We start from the raw sequence: 26,958 nt of genomic DNA, 5'->3' as shown, positions 1-26,958 counted from the left end.
TTTCATTACTAAACTTTGCAGGCCACATTTTAAATAAATATGCTAATTTTAATTGTGAATTTGGTGACTATTCTAGCGGCTTGGACCCTGTTTCTTGACTCTGCTCCCATGTGCGACACCCCCATGCGGCCCTGCATGGCGTGCAGTGTCCTTCCCCTCCTCTGGGCTGTGAGTATATATGACTAATAAGCCAAGGCCGATTTTTTCCATACAGGGTTGGATGTCATATGCTTGGCTACCTTGTATCATTTAGAGCAGGAGATCCCTCCTTCACCAGCAGGGTAGGTAGGAGGTGATCAAAACCCTAGCCATTGCAGGGATGGCCTTCCTTCAGATGTGAGATGCAGGTTGTTTCTATCTTGTTGCTCCACTCCTCAAGGCCACTATTCTCAGGGTAATGTCATCGCCCAAGATGGCTGATGGAGTCCCAGCCATCACATCGACCTTCCAACAACAGGGAGGAGAAAGGCACTCCCTTTCCCTCAAAGATATGCATACCACGTCTGCTTACACAGTCACAGGGCTGTACCTAGCTGCAAGGGAGGCTGGGAAATGTGGTTCCTTATCTTAGGCAGCCATATGCCTAAGATAATTATCAGTGATTTTATGAATTTGGCTCAGATTCTGAAGGGCTAATTAGCCAGATGAAGGCTGATTGAGAAGTTTGCCTGTGTCTTGAGGATGAATGCCATTAGAGGATGAGGAGGTGTACCTTGGGATCATTAGTGGTACTGATTTAAGGCCCTTCCTTTCCCCTTCTCTAATTGGGAGACTACATTTCCCATCATTCTCTTGCTCTCTTTCGCATCAACCCCACCTCCTCCCTGTACCCCCCAGCAACCAAAATGAGACCAGACTGCTGCACTAGCTGCCCAGTGTTACTGCAACTCTCCCTTCTTCCCATGACCCCTATGGTCCTCCTTACTCTGAGGTCAGAGCCAAGAGACATCAACACTCGCTCCCTGTGCAAACCTTCCCACACATACAGACACAATCCTACGTGCATTCCTGAAGGTGAAATAAACGGTGATTATGCTAGGCTCTATGTTGGCCGACCATACTCCTCCGCTGCAGTCCCTGCAGAACTCTTTGCTGGATAGGGGAAGGCTGGACTAGGCAGGGCAGGGCAGGGCAGGGCAGGGCAGGGCTGGGTTGGGCTGGGCAGTGCAAGGTAGAGACAAGGGAATTTATTGCAGGGAGATAAGGCCAGTGGTTCATCTATAAGAGCAGTGGTTAGGTTCTTAGCCAATCAGCACATTCCATCCTCTGGCCACAGGGACTGGTTCCAGATGGACATGTGACCAAAGCTAGGCCAGTGAGATTTTTAAGCTTGAGGCTGGGGATGTGCACACGTTGCTGCTGGAGTATCCAGGCCCCACACAAAGAAGCCTGCTGGTAGAGCCAAGAGACAGAGAGGGAATCCGTCCTGAGGACGTCATTTGAGCCCCAGAATCCAGCTATGCCTGAAAGATGCATCCATGGAACATTTCTGTTCATGAGTCAATAAACGCCCTCATTTGCACTAGCTAGTTTGGTTTGGGTTCTCCATTCTTTGCAACTGAAAGAGGCCTACCAGAAACAGCTTGGTTCTCACTGGGGCTAGGATCAGTGCAGTAATTCAGTAGCTCTGTGGGGCTAGTCCCATCACTCTGCCAGCGAGACGGAGGAGCTTCTACCCAGTGTCCAAGCTAACAGCCACTGGTCCCACATAGAGAACTTGGGATGGGGACTGTTGCTCTCTTCTGGCTGAAGCTAAGACCTAGCTCCTACCCTAGCCCTGAGGGACCCTGAGTGTCTCTTGTCACAAGCCCACACAGTCCTGGGAAATGTGGGCAAATGACCACCTCCAAGTTTCTCCCTTTGTGGAAGAGGGATTAATAATACAGACACCCTCTCTCTCCATCATTCTTCCACATCTTGGGCCCTTCCTCCCACTCCCCTGATGTACTTCACTGCCCCCTACCCTCCCATAACAGGTGCTGTCTGGAGCCCACCATGCCCCACTCAGGCCTCACCATCAGGCACCTATATCTATTTAGGGCTGGTGCCTGTTCTCCCCAAAGTGCCAGTGAATTGAGACCCTTCAGGGGCAGCCCTCAACCAGTGCCTGATGGAGGGAGTTGGAGAATCAATATCCCAGCTCCCCCCACCCCCCACCCAGGTAGGACGTGTGTCCTACACAATCTACCAGCATTCCCCAGCAGGACTGAGCCCCATCTGCCTCCGGCGGGAACTTGCCTGATAACAAGAGTGAAAAACTGCCCCAATTTGCCCAGGACTAAGGGTTTCCTGGGACACAGGATTTTGAGTGCTAATACTGGCGAGCTCCAGGCAAGTTGATTATCCCAGCAATAACTCATCGTGGACTGCTCCCTTCCTTCCCTCTGTCATTTCCTTGCTCCCCTACAGCTTCTTTCTCTAAGACAAATGCACTCAACCCTTGTCTCAAGCTCTGCTTCTGGGAAGCCTCCCCCCTTCAACCTCCTTCACCCTCTTCATGCAGCCCATTGCCTCAGCCACTCCCGAGCTGAGCATGTGTGAGGGGCAGATGTGGTGCTTAGAACTTTCTGTCCACTACCTGGCTTTGCCTTGTGAGAGCCCTTCGAGGAAGAAGGGTATTCTGTCATCTCTGTCTTATGTGTGGGAAAACTGAGGTTTGGGCAGGAAAACAATCTGCCTGAAGACACCTTGCTGGCAAGCTGGCGCATCTTGGGAAATAGGATCTGGGGCAAAGGTCGGCTTCTCCCCACACTGCTGCTCTGGGGTACAGGGCGTGGAATGTGCCGGGCACTGTCGCACCCACCTCATATGGACTATCTCATTTGATCCTTACACGGCTCCTGAGAGATGAGACAACCATCCCCCCCAACTTTGCAGAGTGGGAGACCAAGGCCCAGAGAGGTGGCAGAGCCCAGGTTCAGGCCCAGGCAGGCTGGCGCTGAGCGCATATCCTTAACCACCGGGCTGGTGCCTCAATACGTGTAATTTCCTTTCAGGCGGCTGCTGTGGGGGGGGAGGGGCCCAAATGGCAGAGCTGGCTGAGAGCCAAACCCCCCCTCCCCGCCCCCAGGGCTGAGCCCAGACCTGCCCTGACCCCTGGCTGCCCAGCCCCAGTTCCTTGGGGACCCTCCTTGGCCTGAAGCATCCTCCACTCCTCTGCCCCCACCCCTATTTCTGTGGTTGCCCCAAATACCAGACAGGGCGAATCTTAGCTTTCCCCCAAGCATTCCATGCTCCTGTGGCCCGGCCCAGGCTGGCCGAGGTTACGCAAGCTGAGCTGGGGTGCTTGGTGGGGGTGGGACTGAGGGCACGGGCTGGCCTGTCCTCACCACCCATCCGGCAGCCCGCCCACCCTCCCCAGGGCGGGGACGGGGGTGGGCCAGCTAGTTCTCCACTCCCCCCAACCCAGTCCCTGGGAGAACAAGCCGGGTGGAGGGTGGCCTGTGCCAAGAGATGGGGGGCGGTGGCAGCCACGGAAGAGGCTCCAGGAGGTGACTGCCTGGTTTCCATTAGGGAGCCCTGGTCGGCATTTCAGGCAAGACGGCAGAGCTGGGGCTGGCTATGGTAAGGTGGGGGTCGGGAGGGAGGGGAGTCTGCCGGCGGGGATGCTCCTGTCGCCATGGTGACCTGGTGCCCGGCCTGGGGACACCCTGACCCATCGGTCCCTCTATTCCCAGCGGCTGAGCCTACTACTGCTGCTCCTGCTGCTGACGAGCCCCCCACCCACGCCCAGCATGGAGGACGCCGCCTTCCCCCACCTGGGGGAGAGCTCGCGGCCCCCGCCCCACACCTGCCCCCCGCGCTGCTCCTGCCCCCGGGCAGACACGGTGCACTGCAACGGCCTGGACCTGCAGGTGTTCCCAGACAACATCACCAGGGCAGCTCAGCACCTCTCCCTGCAGGTGGGGCCCGGGGCCAGGCGTGGTAGGGGGAGCGTGCAGAGCGCTCTGGTTGAGGCTGGTGGGGTATGGGGTCCGTGTTGGGCATGTGGGACTTGGCAGTGGTGGGAGCTGGCCTTGATGAGAGTGTTGGGGTATGTGCGTTGGGGGCAATTGGAGGTGGGGGTACAGGTATTGGAAGTAGGAAGGGCTGAGAGTTTGGAGGTGTTAGAGGTCAATGTCTTGGCAGCTACAGGGTTTTTGGGGGTCAGAGTGACGGAGCATTTGGGTCAATTGTGGGGGTGATGGAGTATCAGATGTCAATGTGTTTTTGGTTATGGGGTTGCTTGGAGTCAGGGTAATGGGTGTCAGGGGTCAATTATAGGAACAGACGGGGTGCCGGGGGTCAACATCTTGGTGGTCACAGGCCTGTTTGTGGTTACGGGGTTGTTTTAGATGCAGGGTAATGGGGCTTTGGGGATCAAGTGTAGGGGTGAGGGGTGACAAGTTTCCCTTGATTAAGGCAACAGGGAGCTGGGAATCGGGGCTCTGGCCACTGGTTGAGGGCTCAGGGCTGTGAATCCCTCCCCCAGAACAACCAGCTCCAGGAGCTCCCCTACAATGAGCTGTCGCGCCTCAGCAGCCTGCGGACCCTCAACCTCCACAACAATCTCATCTCCTCCGAGGGTGAGGGGTGAGGGGACCTCTGGAGGAGGGAGGCCGGAGGCGGCCCCTTCCCTCCCCTGCCGGGTCTGTGGGTAGCTCTGCGGTAGTTCCCAGAACTGCCCTTTGCTGAGCCGGATGGAAACTCAGGGCATGATGGGGGCTGTGGCTTTTGAGGACGGGTGGGGAGGTGTGTGGGAGGGTGCCTGGAGGGGCCTCTGCCAGTCCCCAGACAGGAGCCCTGGGGCAGCTGGGAGCACCGGCTCCCTCGTTGCCCCTATCTGAGCCAGGCCTGGGGTCCCCTCACTGCCTGTCCCGCTCCCAGGGCTGCCTGATGAGGCCTTTGAGTCCCTCACACAGCTGCAGCACATTTATGTGGCCCACAACAAGGTGAGCATCCCCACCTGCCCTGGCCCCGAGGCCTGGCCTGGCCGGGGTCACACAGCAGAGCGCAGAGGGGACAGCAGGGGGCTGCAGGGCAGGGCGCCAGGACCAGCGTCGCTGTGCTCCCACAGCTCTCGGTGGCCCCCCAGTTTCTGCCCCGCTCCCTCCGAGTTGTGGACCTGGCTGCCAACCAAGTGACAGAGATCTTCCCGCTTACCTTTGGGGAGAAGCCGGCGCTCAGGTAGCCCCTGGCCCAGCCCAGACCTCTCAGACCTCAGGTGTGCCTGGGGTCACCCCCTACCCTTGGAAGTCTGAGGGGTTCATGAACCTGCCCATTGGGGCCTGAGGGGGCGGAGCCCTAGCCTGGGGGCTGTCTGAGGCAGGACACCCTGGATGCTCCGTCTGGAGAACTCCACACTGAGGCCGAGAGAGTGGGTACACACATGCACATGCGCACACCGAAGGCAGCTCTGGGGAGCAGGGTAGGAATAGGGGTCGGTGGGAAGGCCAGGGGAGGGCTGGTGGCCGGAGCCTGGCTCCCCTCAGGTCCGTGTACCTCCACAACAACCAGCTGAGCAACGCCGGCCTGCCCCCCGACGCCTTCCATGGCTCTGAAGCTGTGACCACCCTCAGCCTGTCCAGCAACCGGCTCAGCTACTTGCCGCCCAGCCTGCCGCCCTCGCTGGAGCGGCTCCACCTGCAGGTGCCCCTCCCTCACCTCGCCACCCCCACGTTCCTGCCTCCTCAGGGGCGCCTCACCTCTCCCCTGGGGGAGCCCTCCACCTCCTCACAATTGCGGTAGTCAGAAATATCTTTTAGTTTTGTCCGATGGCCATTCACAGGTGCTCTCTGAACAGCCTTGCTCAAGTGAGCTCCTTGTCACTCCCTTACTCAAGAGCCTTCCATAGCTCCCCGCCGCCTTCTCTCCCTGACCCCCGCTCTCATTCTCTCCTCCCTTCCCAGAACAACCTCATCTCCAAGGTGCCCCGAGGAGCCCTGAGCCGCCAGACCCACCTCCGTGAACTCTACCTCCAGCACAACCAGCTGACAGACAGCGGCCTGGACGCCACCACCTTCAGGTGGGGCCTGGGACAGGGTAGGACAGGGGTGCGGCTTTGTGCTGGCAGGAGGGGTTGAAGATTCAGAGCCTGGGCGCCCCAACCCTCTATCCCCCTCTGGTGTATGACTCCCAAACCGAGGGCGCGTTTGGTAAGCACCTGCTGCGCGTCAGGCTCAGCCAAGCACCTAGCAGCCATCCTTGCTCCCGGCTGTTCTGTGCCTCAGTCTTATTATCCAAACATCATCACCGCCACATGCCGATCTTGGACCGAGAACTCTGTCCTGCACCTCTATGTCCAACCCTCAGGCTGGAAGCTGCCCTGACCTCAGCAAGTGTGCCTCCCGCCCAGATCTCTCAACTCATCCAACCCCCAAGGGTCTCCAGCTTCCACCTCAGGACCACTCCCCAGCCCCCGCCCCCAAGATTCCCCCGGCCCCCACTCTAGGCACGCAGCCCAACGCCGGCCCTCTCTCCCGCCAGCAAGCTGCATCACCTCGAGTACCTGGACCTGTCCCACAACCAGCTCGCCTCGGTGCCCGCTGGTCTGCCCCGCGCCCTGGCCGTGCTGCACCTGGGCCGCAACCGCATCCGGTGGGTGGAGGCTGCCCGGCTGCGCGGTGCCCGGGGCCTGCGCTACCTGCTGCTGCAGCACAACCAGCTGGGAGCGACGGGGCTGCCCGCTGGGGCGCTGCGGCCGCTGCGGGGCCTGCATACGCTGCACCTCTACGGCAACAGGCTGGACCGCGTGCCCCCGGTGCTGCCCCGCCGCCTGCGGGCCCTGGTGCTGCCGCACAACCACGTGACCACACTGGGCGCCCGCGACCTGGCCGGCATGCCGGGCCTGGCCGAGCTCAACCTGGCCTACAACCGCCTGGTCAGCGCCCGAGTGCACCACCGGGCCTTCCGCCCGCTGCGTGCCCTGCGCAGCCTTGACCTGGCCGGCAACCAGCTGACCCGGGTGCCCGGCGGCCTGCCCGGCAGCCTGCACACCCTGCGGCTACAGCGCAACCAGCTGCGGGCCCTCGAGCCTGAGCTGCTGGCCAGCCTGGACCAGCTGCGGGAGCTCAGCCTGGCGCACAACCGGCTCCGGATTGGAGACATCGGGCCTGGCACCTGGCACGAGCTACAGGCCCTCCAGGTCAGGGGCGGGCTGGTTAGCCGCACTGTCCCCACGGTCCCTCAGCAGCACCCCGCGAAGCCCTGAGATGCCACAGAGAGCCCAGCCCATGGGCCGGGGGTGGATACGACAGATACAGCCTCCGGGCCTTTGACTGTGCATTCCCTGCCACCTGGTCCTCAGCAACCGCCCCGTCCACCTCCCCCAGCAAACACGGCACCTCTAGCTCCCTCTGAACACCCTGGATTCCACAGAGCTTAGAGCATCTGTGGGGGCCAGGCGCTGTCCTAGGAACTGCAGATGCCCCTGGGCACAAAATGACACAGCTCCCGGCCCGGCACAGACACGCTAGTTAGGGAGAAAGCAGTCGACCACGATCTGAAGTAAACAGTATCGGGAGGGCACGAGGTGAGGGAAGTACCGTCTCTGTGAATAACTGACTGAATCCATCCGTCTGGCATCCCAGCGCCTAGATCACGGCCTGCCCCAGAGGGAACTCTGTACCTCTGGCAGGGGGAGGGGCAGAAGGCCCGGGTGTGGCGTGCCCCGGAAGAGAGGTTAGGGCCTGGCTGAGTGGATGGCTCAAGGCCTGGGGCCACCACGGCACTGTCTGTCCTTCTGCCCAGGTGCTGGACCTCAGCCACAACGAGCTGTCCTTCGTGCCCCCTGACCTGCCCGAGGCGCTGGAGGAATTGCACCTGCAGGGCAACCGCATCAGCCACGTGGGCTCCGAAGCCTTCCTCAGCACACCCCACCTGCGTGCCCTCTTCCTTAGGTGCCCGGGGCGGCTGGGTAGAGCGGGTCCAGGTGGGCGGGGGGCAGGGGGTGCCCCTGGAGGGCTGTGGTGGAACCCGAGCAGGCCTGGGTGGGTCAGCATGGTTGTGGCCCACTCCCTTGGCACCCACTCTCATGCCCGCCTCTTGGTCCAGGGCAAACAGGCTTCACATGACCAGCATTGCGCCTGAAGCCTTCCTGGGCCTCCTGCACCTGAGTGTGGTGGATACGGCGGGGAACCCCGAGCAGGTCCTGGTCCGGCTGCCACCCAGAGCTGCACGTCAGCCACAGGTGGGGGGGCCCTGAGCCCGGAGGGGCCCAGCAGCTCAGCCCAGACCTCTGGGGCTCCACTGGGCCATGGACTGAGGAGACAGTGGACACCTGTGGCCTTGACCAGGCTCTCTCAGGCCTTGAGGGCTGGGCCGCCTGACCTGTGTCGGCCAGGAGGCTGGGGCAAGGGCACTGTCTCCACACACAGGGCACCTGGGAGAGGCCGAAGCGTGCAGCTCGCACACCAGGCACACAGACAACGCCAGCCCTGCCGGACACACGCCCCACTCCCCGCGCAGGTGGGGACAGCAACAATAAAGCCTAACCCTTTCAAGTGCTCACCACCCACCAGCTGCCCTTCACCTTGCAGGAGGTGCTCTCACCATCCCCACAACCAGCTGAGGAAGGTGAAGCTGTGGGAGGCTAAGAGGGTCAGGCAACTTGGTCCCATAGCCAGTGAGCAGCAGGGCTGGCTCTCAAAGCCCCGAGACACTCGTGGGTCGCCAGGAACCACCAGGCAATGCCTGACCACGCGTGTAAACCCAGATATGCCCAAGGCCACCAGCTACAGAAACACAGGGCGTGTCAGACACCCCGAAGCAGGCCACGGACCCTCCCACATACCCCTGCAGCAAATGTGCAGAGCGGACACATCCTTCGGAGGCACAAGCCCCCCCACAGCCTGCCCCTCTTGCAGACACCTCTCCATCAATCCCCGGAGGGACTGTGGGGGGAGACCCAGCTAGTCACAGAGGGTGGGAGCAAGACACAAAGACAGGACAGAGTGAGCCAGGCGTGGCCCTGGCTGTTTATTCCCTGTGTCAGCCCTGGGGAGCCAGCCGGACTCTGGCCGACCTCAGCGGCTTCTTTGGGGTGTGGGTGGGATTCAGGGTTAAGGCTGGGGAGGGACAGTAAGTAAAGTGCTCGCAGGGGCCCTCGGGGCTTGGTCCTAGCTGCCCCCCCCCCCCACCTCCGGGGCAGGCCAGGGGCCCGGCACCCCAGGCTGTGCAAACAGGACTGTCCAGGGCCCACCCAGCCAGGCCTGGGCAAGGGGCACAAGCTGGCTGGTGGTACTACCCTCAACGTCCCCTGCCAGGGAGGCTGTGGCCTGGTTGGGGGGACCCAGTGGGGGAATGTGTCCATCTGGAGCTGACTGTCCGCTGATTGTCTGCTTGTCTGGTCCTCAGCTGTGGCCTTGGGCCTGCGCCCCACTCTCCAGGGGCCACCCGCCTGGTTGGCCCCTCACCTGCGGAGCCGCTGCAGCTGAGGGGGAGGCCACAGGAGTCAGGGGGGTGCTCGTGGCCATAGCCACCCCCCAACCCCATACCCTGGCCACTCACCTCACTCTCTACCAGGTTCCGCCTGTAGAGTGCCTCCTTTGCGGCCTCCTGGGGGCCAAGGGGTGGTCAGTGGGATGCTGTCACCGCCGGCCCCCGCCCCCTGCGCCCCTGCCCCCCGGCCCTCGCCCGGCTCACCCTGCTCCCATCATTGCCCAGGCGCCGGGCGGCCTCGGTGTAGAACTGCAGCTGACGCTCCAGCTGGGCCGCGTACTCTGATGGGGGGGGGGGCCGGGTCAGGTTGGGGACGGCTGCCCCGCCCGCCCCCACGCACCCCTCCGCAAGACCCTACCCCTCCGGAGGCCCGGGCCCCCCTGCTCCAGCCGCGCCCTCTGCCACTGGCTGCGCTGCATGATGTCCTGGTACTGCTGGGCCACTTCCGGGGGCACTGGCCGCCGCGCCTGCCTGAGGGCCAGGATCTGGGGGTGCCAAGCGGGGCACTGTGATGGCCCTGCCCGGGGCCTACAGAACCCCCCAACCCTGCCCCACCGAGCCCGCCAGAGCAGGCGCCCACCTTCCGCTCCAGACGCTCTTGATCGAAGGCCAGCACGCTGAGGCTGTGCAGGGGCCGTGCTGATCTACGGAGTTGGAGAAGGGTGAGGGGCAGCAAGGACCCCCCGCCAGGCCCTGACCCCGTTAATTTGACAGACACACTGGGCACTGGGGAACGGGAGGAGACAAGCCAGGCCCACCCTGCTGTTGCTGAGCCCGCAACCTAGTGGGGATGATGACTGTACACTCAGGCAAGTGCAATGCCAGGAGGTCAGGGAAGGCTTCCTAGGGGAGGCCAGAGCCAAGTCGGGAGCCAAAGGAGTCAGAGCTGGGCAGAAGAGTGGGGGCCAAATGGGTAGGGGTGCTCAGGGCAAGACCACAGAAAAGCCCAGAGGCCAGTAAAAACTAGGTGTAGGTAACCATGAGCCAACAGGAGGAAGTGGAGAGAGAGAAGACTACTGCGTATATTGATAATATCACAAAAGATCTTAAAAATCAGGCTGAGGAGTTTAAACTGGACGCTTCAGGAGAAGGGGAGGCAGGACACGTTTTGGAGCACGGGGGAGACCTGCTACAGTTTGTGCCTGATGGGAAATTGTCTGGGAGGGGCTGGGACAGGAAGAAGGGGCTTCTCTCCAGCATGGCTTGGCCCAGCCACCTACCTGTTCCCTGGCTCCCTCGCAGGGGCAGGCACGGGAGGGGCCTTCGCTTTGGGCCCAGCAACCTGCTTCAGTGGACAGAACCAGTGCTGTGATTCCCGCCTCCCCCTCAACCCCCAAACCAAGTCTCCCTCCCTGGGGGTGCTGATGGGCAAGAGTCTCACCGTGGACACAGCTGCTGGCGCGGGGTCGATGACCAGCCACCTCTCAGTTGTGGTCTCCAGCTGCTGGGCCGTCAGGGGCTCCCGAATTCGGACCATCACCTCCAGCCGCCCCCCCGTGGGCCTGCGACCATCCAGGACCTGGGTGGAAACGAGGAGAGGCTCAGGGTCGGGATCAGGGGGAACCAGGGCGATTTCCAAAATATGAGCCCCTGGGTATGGCTGAAATACCAATTGGTCAAAATGGAGCAGGGTGCTGGGAATATTTAGGGCTGGGTAGTAGGAAGGTCTGGGACACCCGCGCCCCCCCCTCCCCCGGGGGAGGGTCTGGGTCAGCAGAGGAGACCCTTGCGAGGCCCAGGGCCTGTAGGAAGCATTTGAGTCATGTTAACAAGTGACAGAGCCACACTGGAGCCTTCGGACAAATGTCCACATCTCACCTCAAGGATCTCCCGGACCTCGCACGCTGTCTCCAGGGCATCCAGCTTGAGCTGCGCTGTGCCCAGCACCCGGTCAGTCTTGAACAGCCCCCTGCGTGTGTGAAGGGGACACGATGGTTGGCCCAGGACAGCTCCCTCTTCCCCCAGAGTGCACCCAGCACCCCCAGCTCACCCCTTGTGGACCACTTCAAATTTGATGCCTTTGGTCTGGATGGCCCTTCGGAAGCCACGGTGGCTGCGATTGATGCAGAGTTTGAACTGCTCCTTGAACTCTACTCAGGGAATGAGGACGGGGCGGGTGGAGAGGAAAGAGGGAGGGGTCGGGCTATGGTCTCATGTTCCCGCTGCATGGGGCTGGGGTGCCTCCCGCCTCCGCTCAGCCTCCGCTCAGCTCACCGGGGGAGGCTGTGTTCTTAATCACACTGGTCTTGTCTTTCTGAGCTTCTTCCTGCAACCGAATAGGAGGCAGGGAAGCTTAGGGGCTGGGGCCTCCCCTGGCCCCCTGCCCACCCATTCCCAGCCCGATGAGGCTTGAGCCCATCCCTCCTCGGCTCTCCACATACCACATTGGGATAAGGGAAGTCAAACCGAACAAAGACATCCAGGTCACTGGGAGACAGCCCTGTGGGCAGACAAGGGTCAGAGCTGGGCAGAGGGGCAGTCCCTCAGCCCTGCCGCCAGCCTGCCGCCCCTCACCTGGGGGCGTGGGCAAGTTGATCCCCTTCACGATGAACAGGAGCATCTCGTTGCTGCTGAGGTCGGGGAAGATCCTTCGGGGAGGGCAGGTGGGGAGACAGAGGCACATCAGCCCCAACGCCTGCCGGCCTTCTCTTCCCTCCGCGGGGCCAGGGAACAAACCCCCTGCTGGCCTTTGTGGGTGTATCAGCTCCTAGGCTGATTTAGAATCAGACAGACCAGGAGTTCTTTGTCCAGTTCTGCCAATGGCTTATTTTTGAGACCTTTCTTCAGTCTGCACAGATCTATTTGGGACCCACTCTGTGCCAGCCGGTGGCCTCAGGGCGGGGGGAGCTTTCCTTCATTTAACATTTCGGGGGTCCCTAATATTCATCATCCAGTGCCCCAGCTGCTATGCGGTCTTCTTTATTCGCTTCATCTGACATTTCTTAAGCTACCCTGTACCAGCCAGTGAGTGCCCTAGCTGCCAGGGGACCTTCCCTTCATTTAGCAATATTTCTGGAGCCCCTACTATGTGTCTGCCGGTGTCCTCGCTGCTGGGGATATGGAAGTAAGTGAGACGGACCCCATCCCTGGGCTCACGGGGCCCAAGCTAGCTGAGTGAACACAGGACCAATGAATATATAAATAAAGAAACAAAGCAACCCTGCAGAGAATTAAAATAGGGGAGAGAGTGGAAGTGTGCTCAGGAAAGGCTGCTGTAGACAGAGTGGTCAAGAAGGGCCTCTCGGGGGAGGTGACATCACAGGTGATTCTGGATGCTGGGAAGGTGCTGCTACATGGAGACCTGGGGAAGCAGGTCTAGGCAGAGGAAACAGCCGGTGCAAAGGCCCCAAGTAGGAACACAGTTGGTCCATCTGGGGACCAGAAAGAGGCCTGCGCGGCAGGAGGTGAGAAAATGGGGACAGTGGATGGAGGCGAGGTGGTGGGGAGCTGGGGTGAGGGGTGTGGCTTATCCTAGGTTATTGCAGTGGTTGCACCTAACTTCACCTATAAATGGGAAAAATGACCCCAATTTTCCCGGTTGTGGGAAGGCTTGACAGGAGCAGGACCAACAACCACCATCCGAGGGCTCGCCCAGGCCTCGGGACAAGGCACATCTCTGCACTCACTAGATCTTCCCCAGTTCCCAATGTGTCACTGTCAACACCCCATCACCATCCTTCACTTGCACCTCACAGCTGCCTCAGGACCCTTGCATATACCGTGCTTTCACCACCCAACCAAACTCTCCCCCAGAGGCAAGTCTTCTGCTGGTTTCTGGGGAGTGCAAACCCCTCTCCAAAGGGGCACCTGGGCCAAGGGGCAACAGGGCCTTACTTGATGACGCTGAAGGTTCTCTGCTCAAAGCGGGCAGTGGGCGTGGGGAGACCCCGGGCGAATGCCTGCTTCAGAATCTCCATGCTCCGCTTACAGTCCTCTGCCAGCTTCTCAAACCTGCCACCGAGAGAGCCCTGCTCAGGTCCCTAGTCCCAGGGGTGGGCTGGGGGTGCAAATGTCTGGCAGAGGTGGGGACAGGGGCACTCACTTGCTGGTTTCGGCAATGTTGCCCAGGTGGGTGAACTGGTTAGAGTGGTTCAGGCACATCTGAAGAGCAGGAGACAGTGAGGGGAGGGCTGGGGGGCCATGACCCTGAGGGAGGCCCGCTGAGCCGGGCCGGGGGCCCGCCTCACCTCGTGCTGCTGCCTTATGAGCTTGGTGAGTTCGCCATAGCGCCGGGCAGACTCCTGAGACAGACCTGGGCCGGGCCGCTGGACCAGAGAGAAGTCGTCCTTGTTGACAGGGGCGGGTGGCACCTGAGGAAGACAAGGATCATGGGGAGGGGACTGCTGGTCAGCAACGAACAGGCCCACCCACGGAAATGCCAACCGTCCCTGGAGAGGACTTCCTGGACCACTGTTTTGCCCCTGCCCTGGTCTTTCTTCTTCTCCAAGGTGACAAGTGGTGCAAAGAGAAAAGCGGATGGTCCTTCCCAAAGTGGCAGCCTCTGTTAACTGTTTCCCCCAAATGTGATCCTTATCCTCTCTTCCCTAGTAATGGAGTTCTAGCTAGGCACACAGCCAAGAGACTACATGTCCCAGCATCCCCTGCAGCTGGGTACGCCATGTGATTCAGCTCGGGCCAGTGGAAGGTGAGCAGAAGTGATGGCGCACCGTGTCACTTCCTTTAAAGGAAACTGCTTGCCTTGCCCTTTCTCTCTCACTTCCCACAGACAGAATGACGACAGGGCATCAACCCACTCTGACCCTGTGGACAAAGATGACCTCCTAGGGTGTGGCAGAGCAACAAGATGGAAGGAACCTGGGCCATAGCGGGCTTTGTCTTTCAGAGCCCAGACTGCCCTGAGCATTACGTGCAAGAAATATGTCTGTCTTCTTTCAGCCACTGTCTTAGGGGGACCTATTTGTTATAGCAGCTTCGCCTGAACCCTAATATACTCCCAGGCACATGGCTACGTGGCCAGAGCCCCATGGGTGGGTGCCTGGGAAAGTCCAGCAGGCCTAAAGAGTTCACCTTGGCGATGTCCACAGGCAGCCCATTGCGTGAGGCCTCCAGCATGGGCTCCAGCCCCTTGGCCTGGCGCAGGTGCATCTTGGCACCCTCTACGTCATTCTTCTGCTTGGCTCGCAGTGCGGCCTGCAGGAGCTGCTTCTTGCGGCCCTCCAGGAAGGCCAGTTGCTGCTGGGCTGTGGGTACCGGGGTGTCAATGGGTGCTGCCCAGCCCATGGCCAGGCAATGGGCAGCCAGGGAGGGGAGGGCGTACCTACCTCTGGTGGATGTGCCCCTGGGGGCTGTTTTGGCTGCTGGGGCAGAGCCTGACTGGGGTGCCCTTGAGGGTGGGGCCTTGGGCTGGGCCACGGGGGCCGGAGGGCTGGCGGGCTGCTGAGGGAGGGAGAGGAAGTCAGAGCTCTCCCAGTGCCTGCAGTGGTTCCACTCCCCAGAGGTCAGGGCCTGACGCTGACAGTAAGGACTGTCTTAGTTTCCGCTTCCTCAGCACTGAATGCAACCTATGGTCCCGCTCTCGTTGAATCTTTGCAACAGCCCTGGGACACAGAGACTGTCACCACGTCTACTTTACAGATGAGGAGACAGGATCAGAGAGCAAAATGACCCGCCCGTGGCCACACAGCCAGGAAGAGACAGGGCGGGGATAAGGCCAGTTCTTCCCCAATGTCAGGATTTTGCTTTGCTGCCGCTCCCTGCCTCACCCCAAGGCCCCAGCCCCTCACACCTTCTTAGGTTCCTCATCCTCTTCATCCTCTGGGCCTTCATCCTGGTTGGCCAGCTTCATGGCAGTCTCCAGGACCCCCGCCAGGCCCTGCGGGGTGGGCTCAGTGGCCTCCAGGCCCTGGATGGGGGGAAAGCCTGGGCGGCCGGTCAGGACCCAGTCAGGAGGGAGAGACCCATGCCATTATGGTGGAGAACGTGGGTTCCTCTCCCTCCTAAGGAGACTCAGGGCTTTAGATATACTTTGAATCCAGGAAGGAGCTCCTGCTGCTTCTGTGTAGACACCAGATCATTCCAACCTCCCTCTTGCCTCTTGGTGCCTCTCACCGGACCCTGGGCCTTGACCAGACTCCAACAAGCTAGCACTAGATGAGGTGGGGTACTGGGCACAAGAGGTGGTCACAGGCCTGGGGGGCTTCCCAGGGGACCAAGGTGCTAAGTGATAACTGCTCTCATGGGGGACACACAGGCAGCTCTGAGAACCCAGAGGAGACCCCCAACCCATTGGGGGGAGGCTAAGCAGGTATGTGTAAAACTGAGAGCTGATGACTAGGAGAGAGTGAGTTGAACAAAGAAGAAATGGAGGGATCAGATGATGGTGGGCTAATGAATAGGTTCTCCCAATAAACCCCCTTGATTTTTAGTGTCTGCCCACTGCCAGGGTGTAAACACTCCTACTGTGACTCAACTTTAAGCTACCAATCGTCTAACAAGTTTGCAGAAATCCTGAAGGCGTAGCAAAGAGCTCCCTGGGCCTGTACCATGCTCAGAGGCCAGAGGGCTGGGGGAGGGGCAGTGCCTACCTGGGGGCACTGGCAGTTCAGCCACATCTACTGCTCGGCCGGCCTTGTGGGCTCGGATGGCATCTTGGTATTGCTGCAGCGGACACAGTATTAGGGCTATGTGGGCCAGGTCTCCAGGGGCCGTCTGGAGACGGCCAGTACCTGCCCACCGGGCCCCCACACACCTTGACGATGCGCTCATGCATGCGAGCCTTCCGCTGGTCCCCTTTGCTCTTGGCCTGGGCTGCAGCCACGTGGTATCGCCCCATCCGCTGCTCCAGTGCCTCCAGGAGAGTCCGCGGAGGTGGGGGAACCTCTGGGGCAGATGGGGGCAGCGGGAGGCAGAGGGGCCGGGTTGAGTCTTGGGAAGGAGAGAGACTGTCTTGCCCTGGCCTGCCTGTCACACATGGTTCCAGGAGCCTACCTGGCGTGGAGGGCACCGTGGTGGGAGTTGGAGGCTGCAGTGGTGGTGACGGTGGGTCTGGAGGCAGCTGGTCTGAGGGCAGAGAGGTCCAGTCCAATGAGGGGCTTGCTTGGGCACCCCCTCCCCCACCCCAGGCTCATGTGGCCTGAGGGGGTTCCTAGGTGACCAGTGAGGGTGGCAGCATCAAGTCCTGAAGGGTGAGCAGGGTAGGGTTCTCACCAGGGGGAGGTGGCAGGCGGGACAGGTCCACAGGCTCCCCCCGGCTCAGGGCCTCCAAGACGGCATCGAAGCTCTGACGGAAAGAAGGAGATCAGGGGAGGAGGCTGCAGCTGGGGGCCAGGACCCTGTGGGGAGCCTCTGTGCCCCACCATTTGACAGAGGACCCCCAGCTCCACCCATTCCTCTGCACCATCTTGCTTTAAGCCCCTTCCAATATTTATGCCCATTTCACAGAGAGGGTACACTGGGGCTTAAGAGGTACAGCAAACTACAGCTCTGGAGTGACTGAGAGCCAGGATTTAAATGTGGGCCTGTGTGACTGCAGAGCTCTTGCTCTTGGCCACCATGCAAAGCCAGAAGCATCCTGTCTTCACCCTCCGACCCCGTCCGCCCGTCTGCACGCACCTTGGCCACACGGAAGTGTCTGGTGGCAGTGGCAGTATCTCCCTGCTGCTTGGCTTGGAGGGCAGCCAACTTATATTCACGCTGGCGGCTCTGCAACTGGGCCAGGGGGCCGGGGCTGCAGGGACCTGGAAGGGGGAACAGTGTATGAACCTTTTTTTTTTTTTTTAAGATTTCATATATTTATTTTGGAGAGAAAGAGAGAGAAAAGAGGGTCAGAGGGGGAGGGAGAGGGACAAGCAGACTCTGAGCTGAGCATGGAGCCCCATGTGGGGCTTGATCTCATGACCCTGAGATCATGACCTGAGCTGAAACCAAGAGTTGGATGCTAAACCGACTGAGCCACCCAGGCGCCCCTGAACCAGTTCTATTTAACCCTCACAATGAAGACTGTTCTTTAGGTCCATCTTACGGATGTGAGAACAAGGCTCAGAGGGGATGCTGCCCCCCCCGCCCCGAGGTCACAGCCTGAGGATGGTGTGGTGGGCACTCAAGCCCAGGCCTGGCGGTCTCTGGAGCCACTGCTGTTTGGCCCCTAAGAGAATTTTGGAAAACTTACATACCCTTAGGCATTTTTAAGTTGGCATCCAAAAGTTTTTGTCTTAAGTTTCAAAAGTGGCCACAGCTGTCATTCCCAGTGCCTTGCAAATACTGACATTCACAAAAGAAAACTATCACATCACTCTTTTAAAATCTAATGTACGTTAACTACCATGGTTATTTGAAACTCACCAATATTCACTTTTTTTTTTTTTTTTTTTTAAGTAAGCTCTACCCTCAACATGGGGCTTAAACTCATGACCCTGAGATCACGAGTTTTGTGCTTTATGGACTGAGCCGGCCAGGCGCCCCTTCATTTATTTATTTTTTTTAATTATGGCAAAATACACATGAAATTCACCATCTTTTTCTTTTTTAAGATTTTATTTGGGAGAGGGAGAAGCAGCCTCCCCACTGAGCAGAGAGCCAGATGTGGGACTCGATCCCAGGACCCTGGGATCATGACTTGAGCTGAAGGCAGATGCTTAACAGACTAAGCCACCCAGATGCCCCTGAAATTCACCATCTTAACCCTTTCTAAGTATACAGTTCAGTGGCATTCAGTTGACCCTTGAACAATGTGGGGGTTAAGGGTACCAACGCCCCTCCTGCCACACAGTTGAAAATCTACTTTGACTCCCCCGAAATTTCGCTATTATAGGTTACTATTGACTGGAAGCATTACCAATGATAAAGGCAGTCGATCTACACATTTTGTATGTTATGTGCATTATATACCATGTTCTTATAATAAAGTAAGCTAAAGAAAATGATAGTAGGAAAGCCACAAGGAGGAGAAATACAGTGTTGTACTGTGTTAATCAAAGAAACAGTGACCCGCTCAGTTCAAAGCTGCGTTGTTCAAGGGTCAACTGTAAATGTGGGTGCTTGAAAGTCTTCTCTTGACCACCCTATTGTACACTTGTAACCAAAATCCATTCCTGCAGTGCGTTGGCAAAGTGAAGAAACAAAGAGTTAAGCTTCTTTTCGGTGTGTTCATTACAGGATCAAATAACACAGTTCAATAGATTTTCAGGGGAAGTATCTCTAAACTGAAAGCAATCCGTGCAATTTTTGGTATAAAAAACAAAGGGTAATAGATACACCACCCAGGGTCCACAAATCCTAGAAACGCCTGGAAAGCCACATGCGTTGTACTTTCTCAGACTGACAACTGTACTTACAGCTTTAAGTTTAGGTGTAGTTGCCTGAAAAGCTGTCTGTAGGTTGAAGCTAAACACCTTGTCTTTTGCCTGGTTTTATGTCCCATCATTGCAAGTCTCTGAGTTAAGAAAATGCTTTCCCAGTTTGGATCATGGGTATTATTAGCATGCGATTGAGCAAAGCCTAAATATATCAAGCTTCTGGATGAAGAATTTTTATATACCAATAGTAAAATTTTGGGGCGCCTGGGTGGCTCAGTCGTTAAGCATCTGCCTTCGGCTCAGGTCATGATCCCAGGGTCCTGGGATCGAGCCCCGCATCGGGTTCTCTGCTCCTCGGGGAGCCTGCTTCTCCCTCTCCCACTCTCCCTGCTTGTGTTCCCTCTCTCACTGTGTCTCTGTCAAATAAATAAATAAAATCTTTTAAAAAAAAAAAAAAGTAAAATTTTATGAGCAAGTTACCTCTTGCCTGACATGGTCGGGGCTGGGTCCACCCTCTACCAATTATCTCCTGTTTCCTGGTTTATTCTTTCCCAACTTCCCTGTCTTCCTTTTTTAAAGCATAAAGAAACCTGCTTCGCACCAACAAACAGATGGCAAGAGGCAAAGTCTTGTCATCACGCTGTCGGGGGATCCCCTGAACCCCTGCCAACCTATGTGCCAAAACCCCATGGTGAGAAACGTTTTGGTGATTTCGGTGGCGAAATTCAGGTGGTGATTTCCAACAATCCTCCTTGACCTTTGCCAAAACAACAGCTCAGGAACCAATCTGGCTATGGAAAGATTTAGACCTGCTGTTTACTTTCTCAACTGGGCCAGCTCAGTTCTAAGTGTCTCTCCGGTTCGCTTGGGGAGTGTCTGCCTCTGGGGCAGAGCCTGTGTTGATATTCTAGAAGGGGGGGGGCCACTCCTTTCCCATGGTGGGAGGAGGGCCACCCGAGAAGGAAAACCTGTTGGGAGGTTGGAAAACCTCCAGCAGGTGAGTTTTAGGAGCGAAGACAGACAAGCTGAGGGCTTGGAAATTACCCACTTACAACTCTCTGCATGAGAACGGTAGCCCCCAAAAGGAGCGGAACTCTGATGCATGCTGCAACATTACACTAAGTGAGAGAAGCTGGACCCAAAAAGACAACTAGCGTGTGGTTCTCCTTACACGAAATATCTAGGAGAGGCAAAGTCATAGAGAGCAGATGGTGGGGGCCAGGGGCTGGGGAGAGGGAGAATGGGGAGTTAGTGTTTCATGGGGACAGAGTTGTTGTTCGCGGTAATAAAAAATCTTTGGAAAAAGACAGGGGTGGTGGTTACACCACTCAATTAACTGCACACTGAAAAATGGTTACAATGGCCAACGTTATGTTATATATATCATACCAACACACACACACAGAAGGTATCCATGAACTCCAGAGGCATGACGACCTAGGAAGAGGAGGGGTGTTAAGAATATCTAACAACAGGGGAGGCTGGATGGCTCAGTTGGTTAAGCGTTCGGTTCCTGATTTCAGCTCAGGTCACGATCTCCGGGCTGTGGGATTGAGCCCTGCGTTGGGCTCTGTGCTCAGTGCAGAGTTAGGATTCTCTCTCTCCCTCTGCCCCTCCCCCCAGTTTGCTTGAGCTCAATGAATGAATGAATGAATAGCTAATGAATGAATGAGTCAGCACCCCCATAAAATGGCCAACTGCTGAATACCACCCCTGCAAATCCCACGTCAGCCCAGCCTTGTCCTTGGCCTACCTGGAGGAAGCTGGGGCTTAGCCAAGCCTATGGATGTGGCTGGAGCCGTGGAAGGAGGGCCCTCTACCGTGACCCTGGGCTCTGGGACTGGCTGGTTTGCAGAGGCCGGCGGCGCAGGTGCCGGAGAGTGGCTGGGCGTGGCTGCCGGGCCCTTCCCCACTGCCACAGGTGGCGGGATGTCCCCTTCATCGATGGTGTTACCCTTCTGGACGGAGGCCAGCAGGTTTTCGAGTGTCTGAGAGGAAGTGTGAAAGTGGGTTTTAGAGGAGCCTGGAGCTAGGTGCAGTGGGCTGTGGTAGGGTCCCAGCACCCTCCCATCACCTGCCCGCTCACCTTAAGCCCCCGGTCGTAGCGCCGCATCTTGGCACCATCTCCAGCTTGCCTAGCGCTTTCGATCGCTGTCTGGTAGAGGGCTAGCCTCTCCTGCAAGGTGGCCTCCACCCCTGGGCTGGGGGCTGTGGCCTTCGGCTGCAGGAGGGGCCGGGGCATGGTCTGGGTGGTGACCCCACCTGAGTTCTCCCCAAGAGCTCCCTTGTCAAGTGCCTCCCACACACCAGGTATGTTGCCCCTGGGCCAGCTCTCCCCACCCCACTCTCCGGCCAGGAAGAAATCATCATCCCCGTCCCAGTGCAGGGAACTGGGTCTCAGAGGTGCCATGTCACCCGCCCAAGGTAACATGGCTGAGGGGCCAGGGAAGGCCTCCAACTCTGGGCTATGGCGAGCAGGTTGCTGGGCGATACCTGAGCCACAGGAGGGCGGGACTCCACAGTCTTCTGCGCCTCCCCAAGGACCTCGTTTAGCTCTGCCTGCAGGGGCACACAGCCGGGGGCCGAGCATGAGGGCCCGCCGGATGGTGCAATGACAGCGCGGGAGGCCCCCTGCCTTGCCCCGGGTGCTCACCAGCAGGTCATCATCAGCCTCCACATCCTCCTCGTCCGTACCCTCATCCTCACCCTCATCCGGGTCTCTCATGCACAGGCTGGCCATCTTGTCAATAGCCTCCATGGGCAGGGGGCCTGGCGACAGGGAGAGGCGCCAGCTGGACTGGGATCCTTCAAGAGTCCCCAGCCTCCCATCCCATGACCCCAAGGACTAGGGCAGCATGTCCCCCTCCCGGCCCGTCCATGGCACCCCATGGCCCTCGGGCCCACCAGGTATGATCCCGATCCCCGCAGATCTTGCCCGCCTCATCTCTCCCTTTTCAAGCCCGACTTGGCGCCCTGGCTCCACAGCTTTCTCACTTTGGAGCCCTGGGCAAGTCACTTGCCCTCTCTGGGACTCAAGTCTTCCCATCTATCGGACGAGGACAACAGTTTCTCTCTCACAGGTGGGTTGTGGGAACTAAAGATAAATGAAGCTCCAGAACAGCATGTGGTCAGCATTTTGTTATTGGAGTTATCCTCATTCTCTGTGTTAGTTCTGTTCTATAAAACTGCCTTAAACGCTGGCTTAGGGAACACTGGACCATGGCCCCTAGAGGAAATACAAGGTTCGGGTCCCATGAGCCTCTGGGCACAACATTTTTGTCAACCAATCAATACACAACCTTGCTTAATGTGTGTTTCTATCTAATGACACCTTTTTAAATACATAGTGTTGATTTGTGAACACCGAACTCAAGGCCAGCAGCAGCACTGTAACTCATGTCTGAACGAAGCTCATCTGTTACGTCTTTTCTCCATAAGACGCATCACAGGCTTCTTACTCTTAAGAGACACGAGACAGCACTAAGCCCTACACTTGGGGGCCGTTTTGAAGAGTAAAGTCACCAACAAAAAGCACCAAAATGAGAAAAAATGCAGCCTTACACAGACTGTGGAAAGGACACTTGTTTACAGCATGCCCCGGGACAAGAGCGACTCCAACTTCCAGCAACTCTGTGCATGCCTGCCAATAATTGCAAAAGCTCCCCGAGTATTGATTTTGGTGTTACAGATAAAGTTTAGCCCGTAGGGGAATTCACAAATATGGAATTCATCAATAACGAGGGTTGACTGAATCAGCGGAAAAGTATAAAGGTTCCGTTTGCCCTCGGAGCTCCAGCCCCACTGCCCACTACAGAGTTGCTGCCTCCTGCCACCTCCCATAGGGGGCTTTTGCAGGTGCTGGGGACTCTCCCAAAAGTGCTTCCCAGCTCTTCACCTGGCCCTCCTTACTGTGCGCGCCTCTTGCGGGCATCTGGCCCCAGCTCACAGGTCTCTCCCATCGTTCTGTGTTTCCCTCATCCCAGCCCTCATCACGGGGACTGCAAGCTGGAGGAAACGCTAGACCCTGTGTGAAGTGCTTTATGAACACTAGAAGAGTAACTCTTGTGATTAAGTGCAGTCATTATTCCCATTTTACAGAGGGGGAAACTGAGGCCACAGCAACGCTGGGACTCATCAAGTCACACAGCCAGTAAGTGGCAGAGCTGGGATTCGAACCCTCACCCTGGGTCCAGAGTTGATCACTTAACCCCTTACCCAGGCTGTGGGTTCCAGGAGGGCAAAGACCTTCTCTGTCTCCTCTCCTCCTTCTCCCCAGGGTCCAGCGCTGAGCCCTGACCACAGCAGGAGCTCAGAAAATGTTCAGGGGTGTGTTGAGAGTCTCACCTTTGCCTTTGAGCTTCTCCAGGACTTGGGGCTGGCCCCCAACCAAGGCCAAGAACTCGGCCTCCAGTTCCTCTTCGTTAACTCCATCTTCAGGGATCATCAGGCCGTCTGGGGAGAGGTCAACCAGCAGGCCCAGCTGAGGGAAGAGCAAGGGTCCAGTCAGACCTCGGAATGCACCCCACCTGGCCAGAGGCAGCCAGGATGGACCCAGAGTTCACTCAGGAGGAAGGAAATCCAGACCTCCTGGGGAAAGTCATTTTCCCTGGGGAGTGCCAGGAGGCTGGAACGGGCTCAGAATGCAACAGGTGTCCCAAGATGGGCCAGGCCCTTTGGCACAGATCAACATGGGGGGAAGGGCAGGCAGAGACCCTGCTCCCTGCTCTGAGCTCACGCCCATGATGCGCTGCTGACCAAGTTCAGTAGGAAAAGCCGGCCCTACACCCTGTGCAAAGCAAAGTCACTCTGCACACCTGGGCTTTTCCTTCCAGCATACTCAGCAGAGGGGGCCAGGCGGGAAGGTTGCAAGAGCAAAAAGAAGCCCGGAAAACAACACAGAAGTCGAAAGCGGGGTTTTCATTGTGTAACAGACCTGTCTTCCTTTTATTTATTTATTTATTTATTTATTTTATTTTTTAAAAACTTTTTTTTAAGATTTTATTTATTTATTTGAGAGAGAGAATGAGAGAGAGAGAGAGAGCATGAGAGAGGGGAAGGTCAGAGGGAGAAGCAGACTCCCCGCTGAGCAGGGAGCCTGATGCGGGACTCGACCCCGGGACTCCAGGATCATGACCTGAGCCGAAGGCAGTTGCTTAACCAACTGAGCCACCCAGGCGCCCACAGACCTGTCTTCCTATCCCCTCCTAGTTCATGACCAATCATGATGTGATAATATTATGTTGAACTATACAAAATTGCCTTTTCTGTGGGTCAAAATGGGCAATTATGTATGGCTCCTTTTAATAGTAATAACGGACTTACACTTATTGAGGGCTATGTTCTAGCACTTTCCATAAACTATCTCAATGAATTTTCACAACTGTCCTGTGACATAAGAACTGTTAGGGCCTCCATTTTACAGATGAGGAATCTGAGGTGTAAGAGCTGAGAAGCCGAGTGTCCAACGTGCAGAGACCAGCAGGGAACTCCAGGCTGGCCAGACTCTTAATACCCTGGCACTAAGCTATGGCCCGGGCTTCTTCCATCATAACTGAGAAAATCAACTCTCCAGGTGCCTGGGGCAGAGGAGATGGAGAAGGAAAGGAGGTCCAGACATAGTCCCGTGGGCTCATGGCAGCAGCTCTGGATTTGCACTTCACTCTGGCCAAGCCGTTAATCCCTATGACCTTGGGAAGCTGTCTTCACCTCTCTGGGCCTCAGTGTCCTCATCTGTACAGTGGGGATAAAAAGAGTCTGACTTGGCCTGGCAGACGCGAGGTTCCGTGCCCGTTCAGGCCAGGAGTGCAGTAACTATCCTTAGCCCAGGTTCGAGGCCTTCCCCTCCCAAACTGGTGAGGCTGCGGCAACAGGTGGCCCTGAGCCCAGGGCGGGGCGCCAAGAGCTGAGGAGCTGGGGAGCAGGGGCCAGCAGGCCGCACTTTGGGAGCAGAACCTCATCTGGAGGGCGGGGACCGGGACTCACCTGGGGGTGGTGATCGGGTTCCCCTGGGGGGTGGGGACCTCCCCTGAACCTGTGATAGGGGTGAGTAGGGTTCCCTAGGCAAGGCCGTGGGGTACAGACTCACCTGGCGGGCGGCGGCGGCACCTCGGCCTGGGGGTCCCGGGGGTCCCTTCCTCTTGTGCATCTTTCAGGCTGGACGCCCGGGCCACTGGCCACCTCGCCTGGCCTTGCCTGCCTCCTCCCCCGGGGCCTATCGCCGCGCACGCGCACTTCCTGAGCCCCGTGCCCCTCGCTGGTGCCCCGCGACCGCTGACCCCGCGCCCTCGAGCCCCGGGGTGGCCGCCTCACTTCCGCCTCGGCCCCGGGGCGCCGCGGCACCGGAGCGCAGCCACTGGACTTGCTGGGCCCGCCGCACTGAAACTACAACTCCCGGCAGGCAATACGCGGGCACGCGTGCGTACTGCGGGGCGGTGGGCGGGGCCGCGGGCTGCGCGGGGAAAGAGGCGGGGCGTGCGTGGGTGTGAGGGGGCGGTGCTAGCGTCGCGCATGCGCGCGACCGTGCGGCGGGTTGCGCGGGAAAGAGGCGGAGCGCGCGCGCAGGTGTGAGGGGCTGTGGCGGCCGCCGAACTTGCGGCGTCCAGTGGCCACCTGCAGGCTCTAGCTTCTTCTGGCGGCCCTGGTCTGGGCATTCCACACCCTTAGGAGGCCGGGGTGGAGTTAGTGTGGGTCTAGTCACCGGAAGTGGGGTCCTCAGCGCTCGGGCTTCGGGCCTTCCCGCCTTTAAGCTACAGACTCCCAGCCGCCCGGCCTCCGTGAGGGCCAACTTTGCCTTTTATTTTCCAAAAAAATCCTCACGCAAATAATTTAACCGAATTGTTCCCCAACAGATCCAGGCAGACCTACTCAGTTCCTGATAAGGACAGAGGGACCTTGACAACCTCAGCGGCCCAGGTCGGTTTGGGCTTGTTTGGCCCCCAGGGCTGGCAGGAGCTGGTCTGTGGCGACTCCTGCTTCCAGGGCCCCAGGCGTCCCCCACAGGGTTTCCTGACCCTTCGAAGGGCCCCAGGTGGCTCCTTCCAGAATCCTCAAGTGTCCCTGGAAGGGTCTCAGACCACAGCCAGTGGGGAGGGGGCTTCACATAGCCTGTCTCAATTCAGGGACTAGAGCTGGGGTCGTCGGGGCTTCCCCGGATGGGCAGATGGGTCGTTCCCTCTGCTCTCTGCAGCGTGGAGGAGGTTTTCGTACCCGGTCATGGCCCAGGGTGGCTGTGACTCCGCCCAGCTTGGCCCCCGGGGGCAGCCAGATGAACTGAGGTGGGGTGAGGGTGGCTTCTGCCCTCAGCCAGGGTCACTGGGTCTGTACCCAGGGACGGGGACTACTTGTAATGATGGGATTTTGCTCGTTGTTTTCAGATTTTTCAAGAGAGGGATAAAATGAGTAAGAGGAAAAAGCTTCGGACTTCAGGTATTTGGACATTCGAGTTGACACTGCTTTATTGCTGCTTCTGGTATAGGAGGAATGTAGGCTTATTTGTTGCAGAAATGCTAACATGATCACAGCAAGCTCCTTGAAAAAAAAAAGGTGACTTAATACATGCTAGTAAGAAAAGTATAAGTTGTGGAAAGTGCATACGGTAAAAAGTGAAAGCTTTCTGGGTGCATACAGTAAAAAGTGAAAGCTTTCTGGAGCTTCCTCCAATCTCTGGTGGGATCCCATGGGCTTAGGCCAGGGGTGCACTCTCAGAGATGACCTTTGAATAGAGCTACAAGGTCTTTGATGTGCTACAAGGTCATTGGGTGTGTGGCTAAGTGTTTCACTCTGGAACCAAAACCCTGGATTCATCCCAGCTCTCAGGCTTCCTGTGTGATGGCAGATGACTTACTCTGTACCTCAGAGTACTATAAATAGACGATAATAAAGGCACCTACCCTTTCCATTCAAACAGTGATTCTCAACCTGGTTGGGGGGAGGATTTTTGCCCCTCAGGACACTGGACATGTCTAGAGACATTTTTGGTTTCTACAACTGATGTGTGTGGTGGGGGCTGGTTACTGGCATTTAGTGGGTTGAGGCCAGGGATGTGCTAAATCCTACAGTGCACAAGACAGTGCCCACAATACAGAATGATCTGGCCCCAAATGTCAAGAGTACCAAGGTGGAGAACTCTGCCCTAGAGTTCATTCAAGGATTAATATTTGTAAAGCATGAAGGATAGACCCTAGGTAGTACACAAGTGTATGCTGGTATTATGATTCCCCTCTCAGACTTAAAAAAAAAAAAAAAACAACAACCCAAAAACAAAAACCTTTTCATTCTGAAATAATTT

The 26,958-nt window shown here is 57.7% G+C and overlaps 3 protein-coding genes across 13 annotated transcripts in view; 2 read left to right on the top strand and 1 right to left on the bottom strand.

Annotated features, from left to right (window-relative positions):
- Window positions 1-3,411: 3,411 nt before the first annotated feature.
- On the top strand, window positions 3,412-8,490 carry PODNL1 (podocan like 1). Of its 4 annotated transcripts, XM_025863241.1 has the most exons (11): window positions 3,412-3,564; window positions 3,678-3,902; window positions 4,472-4,565; window positions 4,867-4,931; window positions 5,057-5,166; window positions 5,472-5,628; window positions 5,889-6,004; window positions 6,466-6,576; window positions 6,721-7,123; window positions 7,729-7,877; window positions 8,032-8,490. In XM_025863241.1, the coding sequence occupies exons 1-11, from the start codon at window positions 3,562-3,564 to the stop codon at window positions 8,180-8,182; spliced, it is 1,584 nt and encodes a 527-aa protein (XP_025719026.1). In that variant the 5' UTR covers window positions 3,412-3,561; the 3' UTR covers window positions 8,183-8,490. The 4 variants fall into 4 exon arrangements, 3 of the variants coding, with proteins under 3 accessions (XP_025719026.1, XP_025719025.1, XP_025719028.1); XR_003206195.2 differs by lacking the exon at window positions 8,032-8,490 and adding an exon at window positions 7,357-7,510 and having other exon boundaries at window positions 6,466-7,123; window positions 7,729-7,815; XM_025863240.1 differs by having other exon boundaries at window positions 6,466-7,123.
- Window positions 8,491-8,919: 429 nt separating this feature from the next.
- CC2D1A (coiled-coil and C2 domain containing 1A) lies at window positions 8,920-25,066 on the bottom strand. 6 transcript variants are annotated; one of them, XM_073887704.1, is made up of 30 exons: window positions 24,757-25,066; window positions 23,016-23,151; window positions 21,325-21,440; window positions 21,165-21,230; window positions 20,758-20,892; window positions 20,425-20,659; window positions 16,990-17,114; window positions 16,585-16,657; window positions 16,366-16,437; window positions 16,127-16,257; window positions 15,963-16,035; window positions 15,164-15,297; window positions 14,700-14,814; window positions 14,446-14,618; window positions 13,605-13,727; window positions 13,460-13,518; window positions 13,252-13,368; window positions 11,932-12,005; window positions 11,799-11,857; window positions 11,632-11,683; window positions 11,408-11,507; window positions 11,236-11,326; window positions 10,799-10,936; window positions 10,638-10,702; window positions 9,998-10,061; window positions 9,776-9,902; window positions 9,622-9,698; window positions 9,487-9,534; window positions 9,379-9,409; window positions 8,920-9,340 (listed from the first exon to the last, which is right to left on the bottom strand). In XM_073887704.1, the coding sequence occupies exons 1-29, from the start codon at window positions 24,814-24,816 to the stop codon at window positions 9,389-9,391; spliced, it is 2,859 nt and encodes a 952-aa protein (XP_073743805.1). In that variant the 5' UTR covers window positions 24,817-25,066; the 3' UTR covers window positions 8,920-9,340; window positions 9,379-9,388. The 6 variants fall into 6 exon arrangements, with proteins under 6 accessions (XP_073743805.1, XP_025719022.1, XP_025719024.1 ...); XM_025863237.2 differs by having other exon boundaries at window positions 8,920-9,409; XM_025863239.2 differs by having other exon boundaries at window positions 8,920-9,409; window positions 10,638-10,699.
- Window positions 25,067-25,198: 132 nt separating this feature from the next.
- BRME1 (break repair meiotic recombinase recruitment factor 1) overlaps window positions 25,199-26,958 on the top strand; it is a 35,621-nt gene continuing 33,861 nt past the window's right edge. For all 3 annotated transcript variants that reach the window (XM_073887711.1, XM_073887712.1, XM_073887710.1), the window contains exons 1-3: window positions 25,199-25,232; window positions 25,520-25,583; window positions 26,045-26,096. In XM_073887711.1, coding sequence (XP_073743812.1) covers window positions 26,066-26,096 — 31 coding nt within the window. In that variant the 5' untranslated portion in view covers window positions 25,199-25,232; window positions 25,520-25,583; window positions 26,045-26,065. The remainder of the gene's footprint in view (window positions 25,233-25,519; window positions 25,584-26,044; window positions 26,097-26,958) is intronic.

The sequence above is a fragment of the Callorhinus ursinus genome, unplaced genomic scaffold, assembly GCF_003265705.2.
Source record: "Callorhinus ursinus isolate GAN/ISIS: 27379988/994484 unplaced genomic scaffold, GSC_fseal_2.0 scaffold82, whole genome shotgun sequence".
NCBI lineage: Eukaryota > Metazoa > Chordata > Mammalia > Carnivora > Otariidae > Callorhinus > Callorhinus ursinus.
This window is presented reverse-complemented; position numbering and strand designations above follow the sequence as displayed.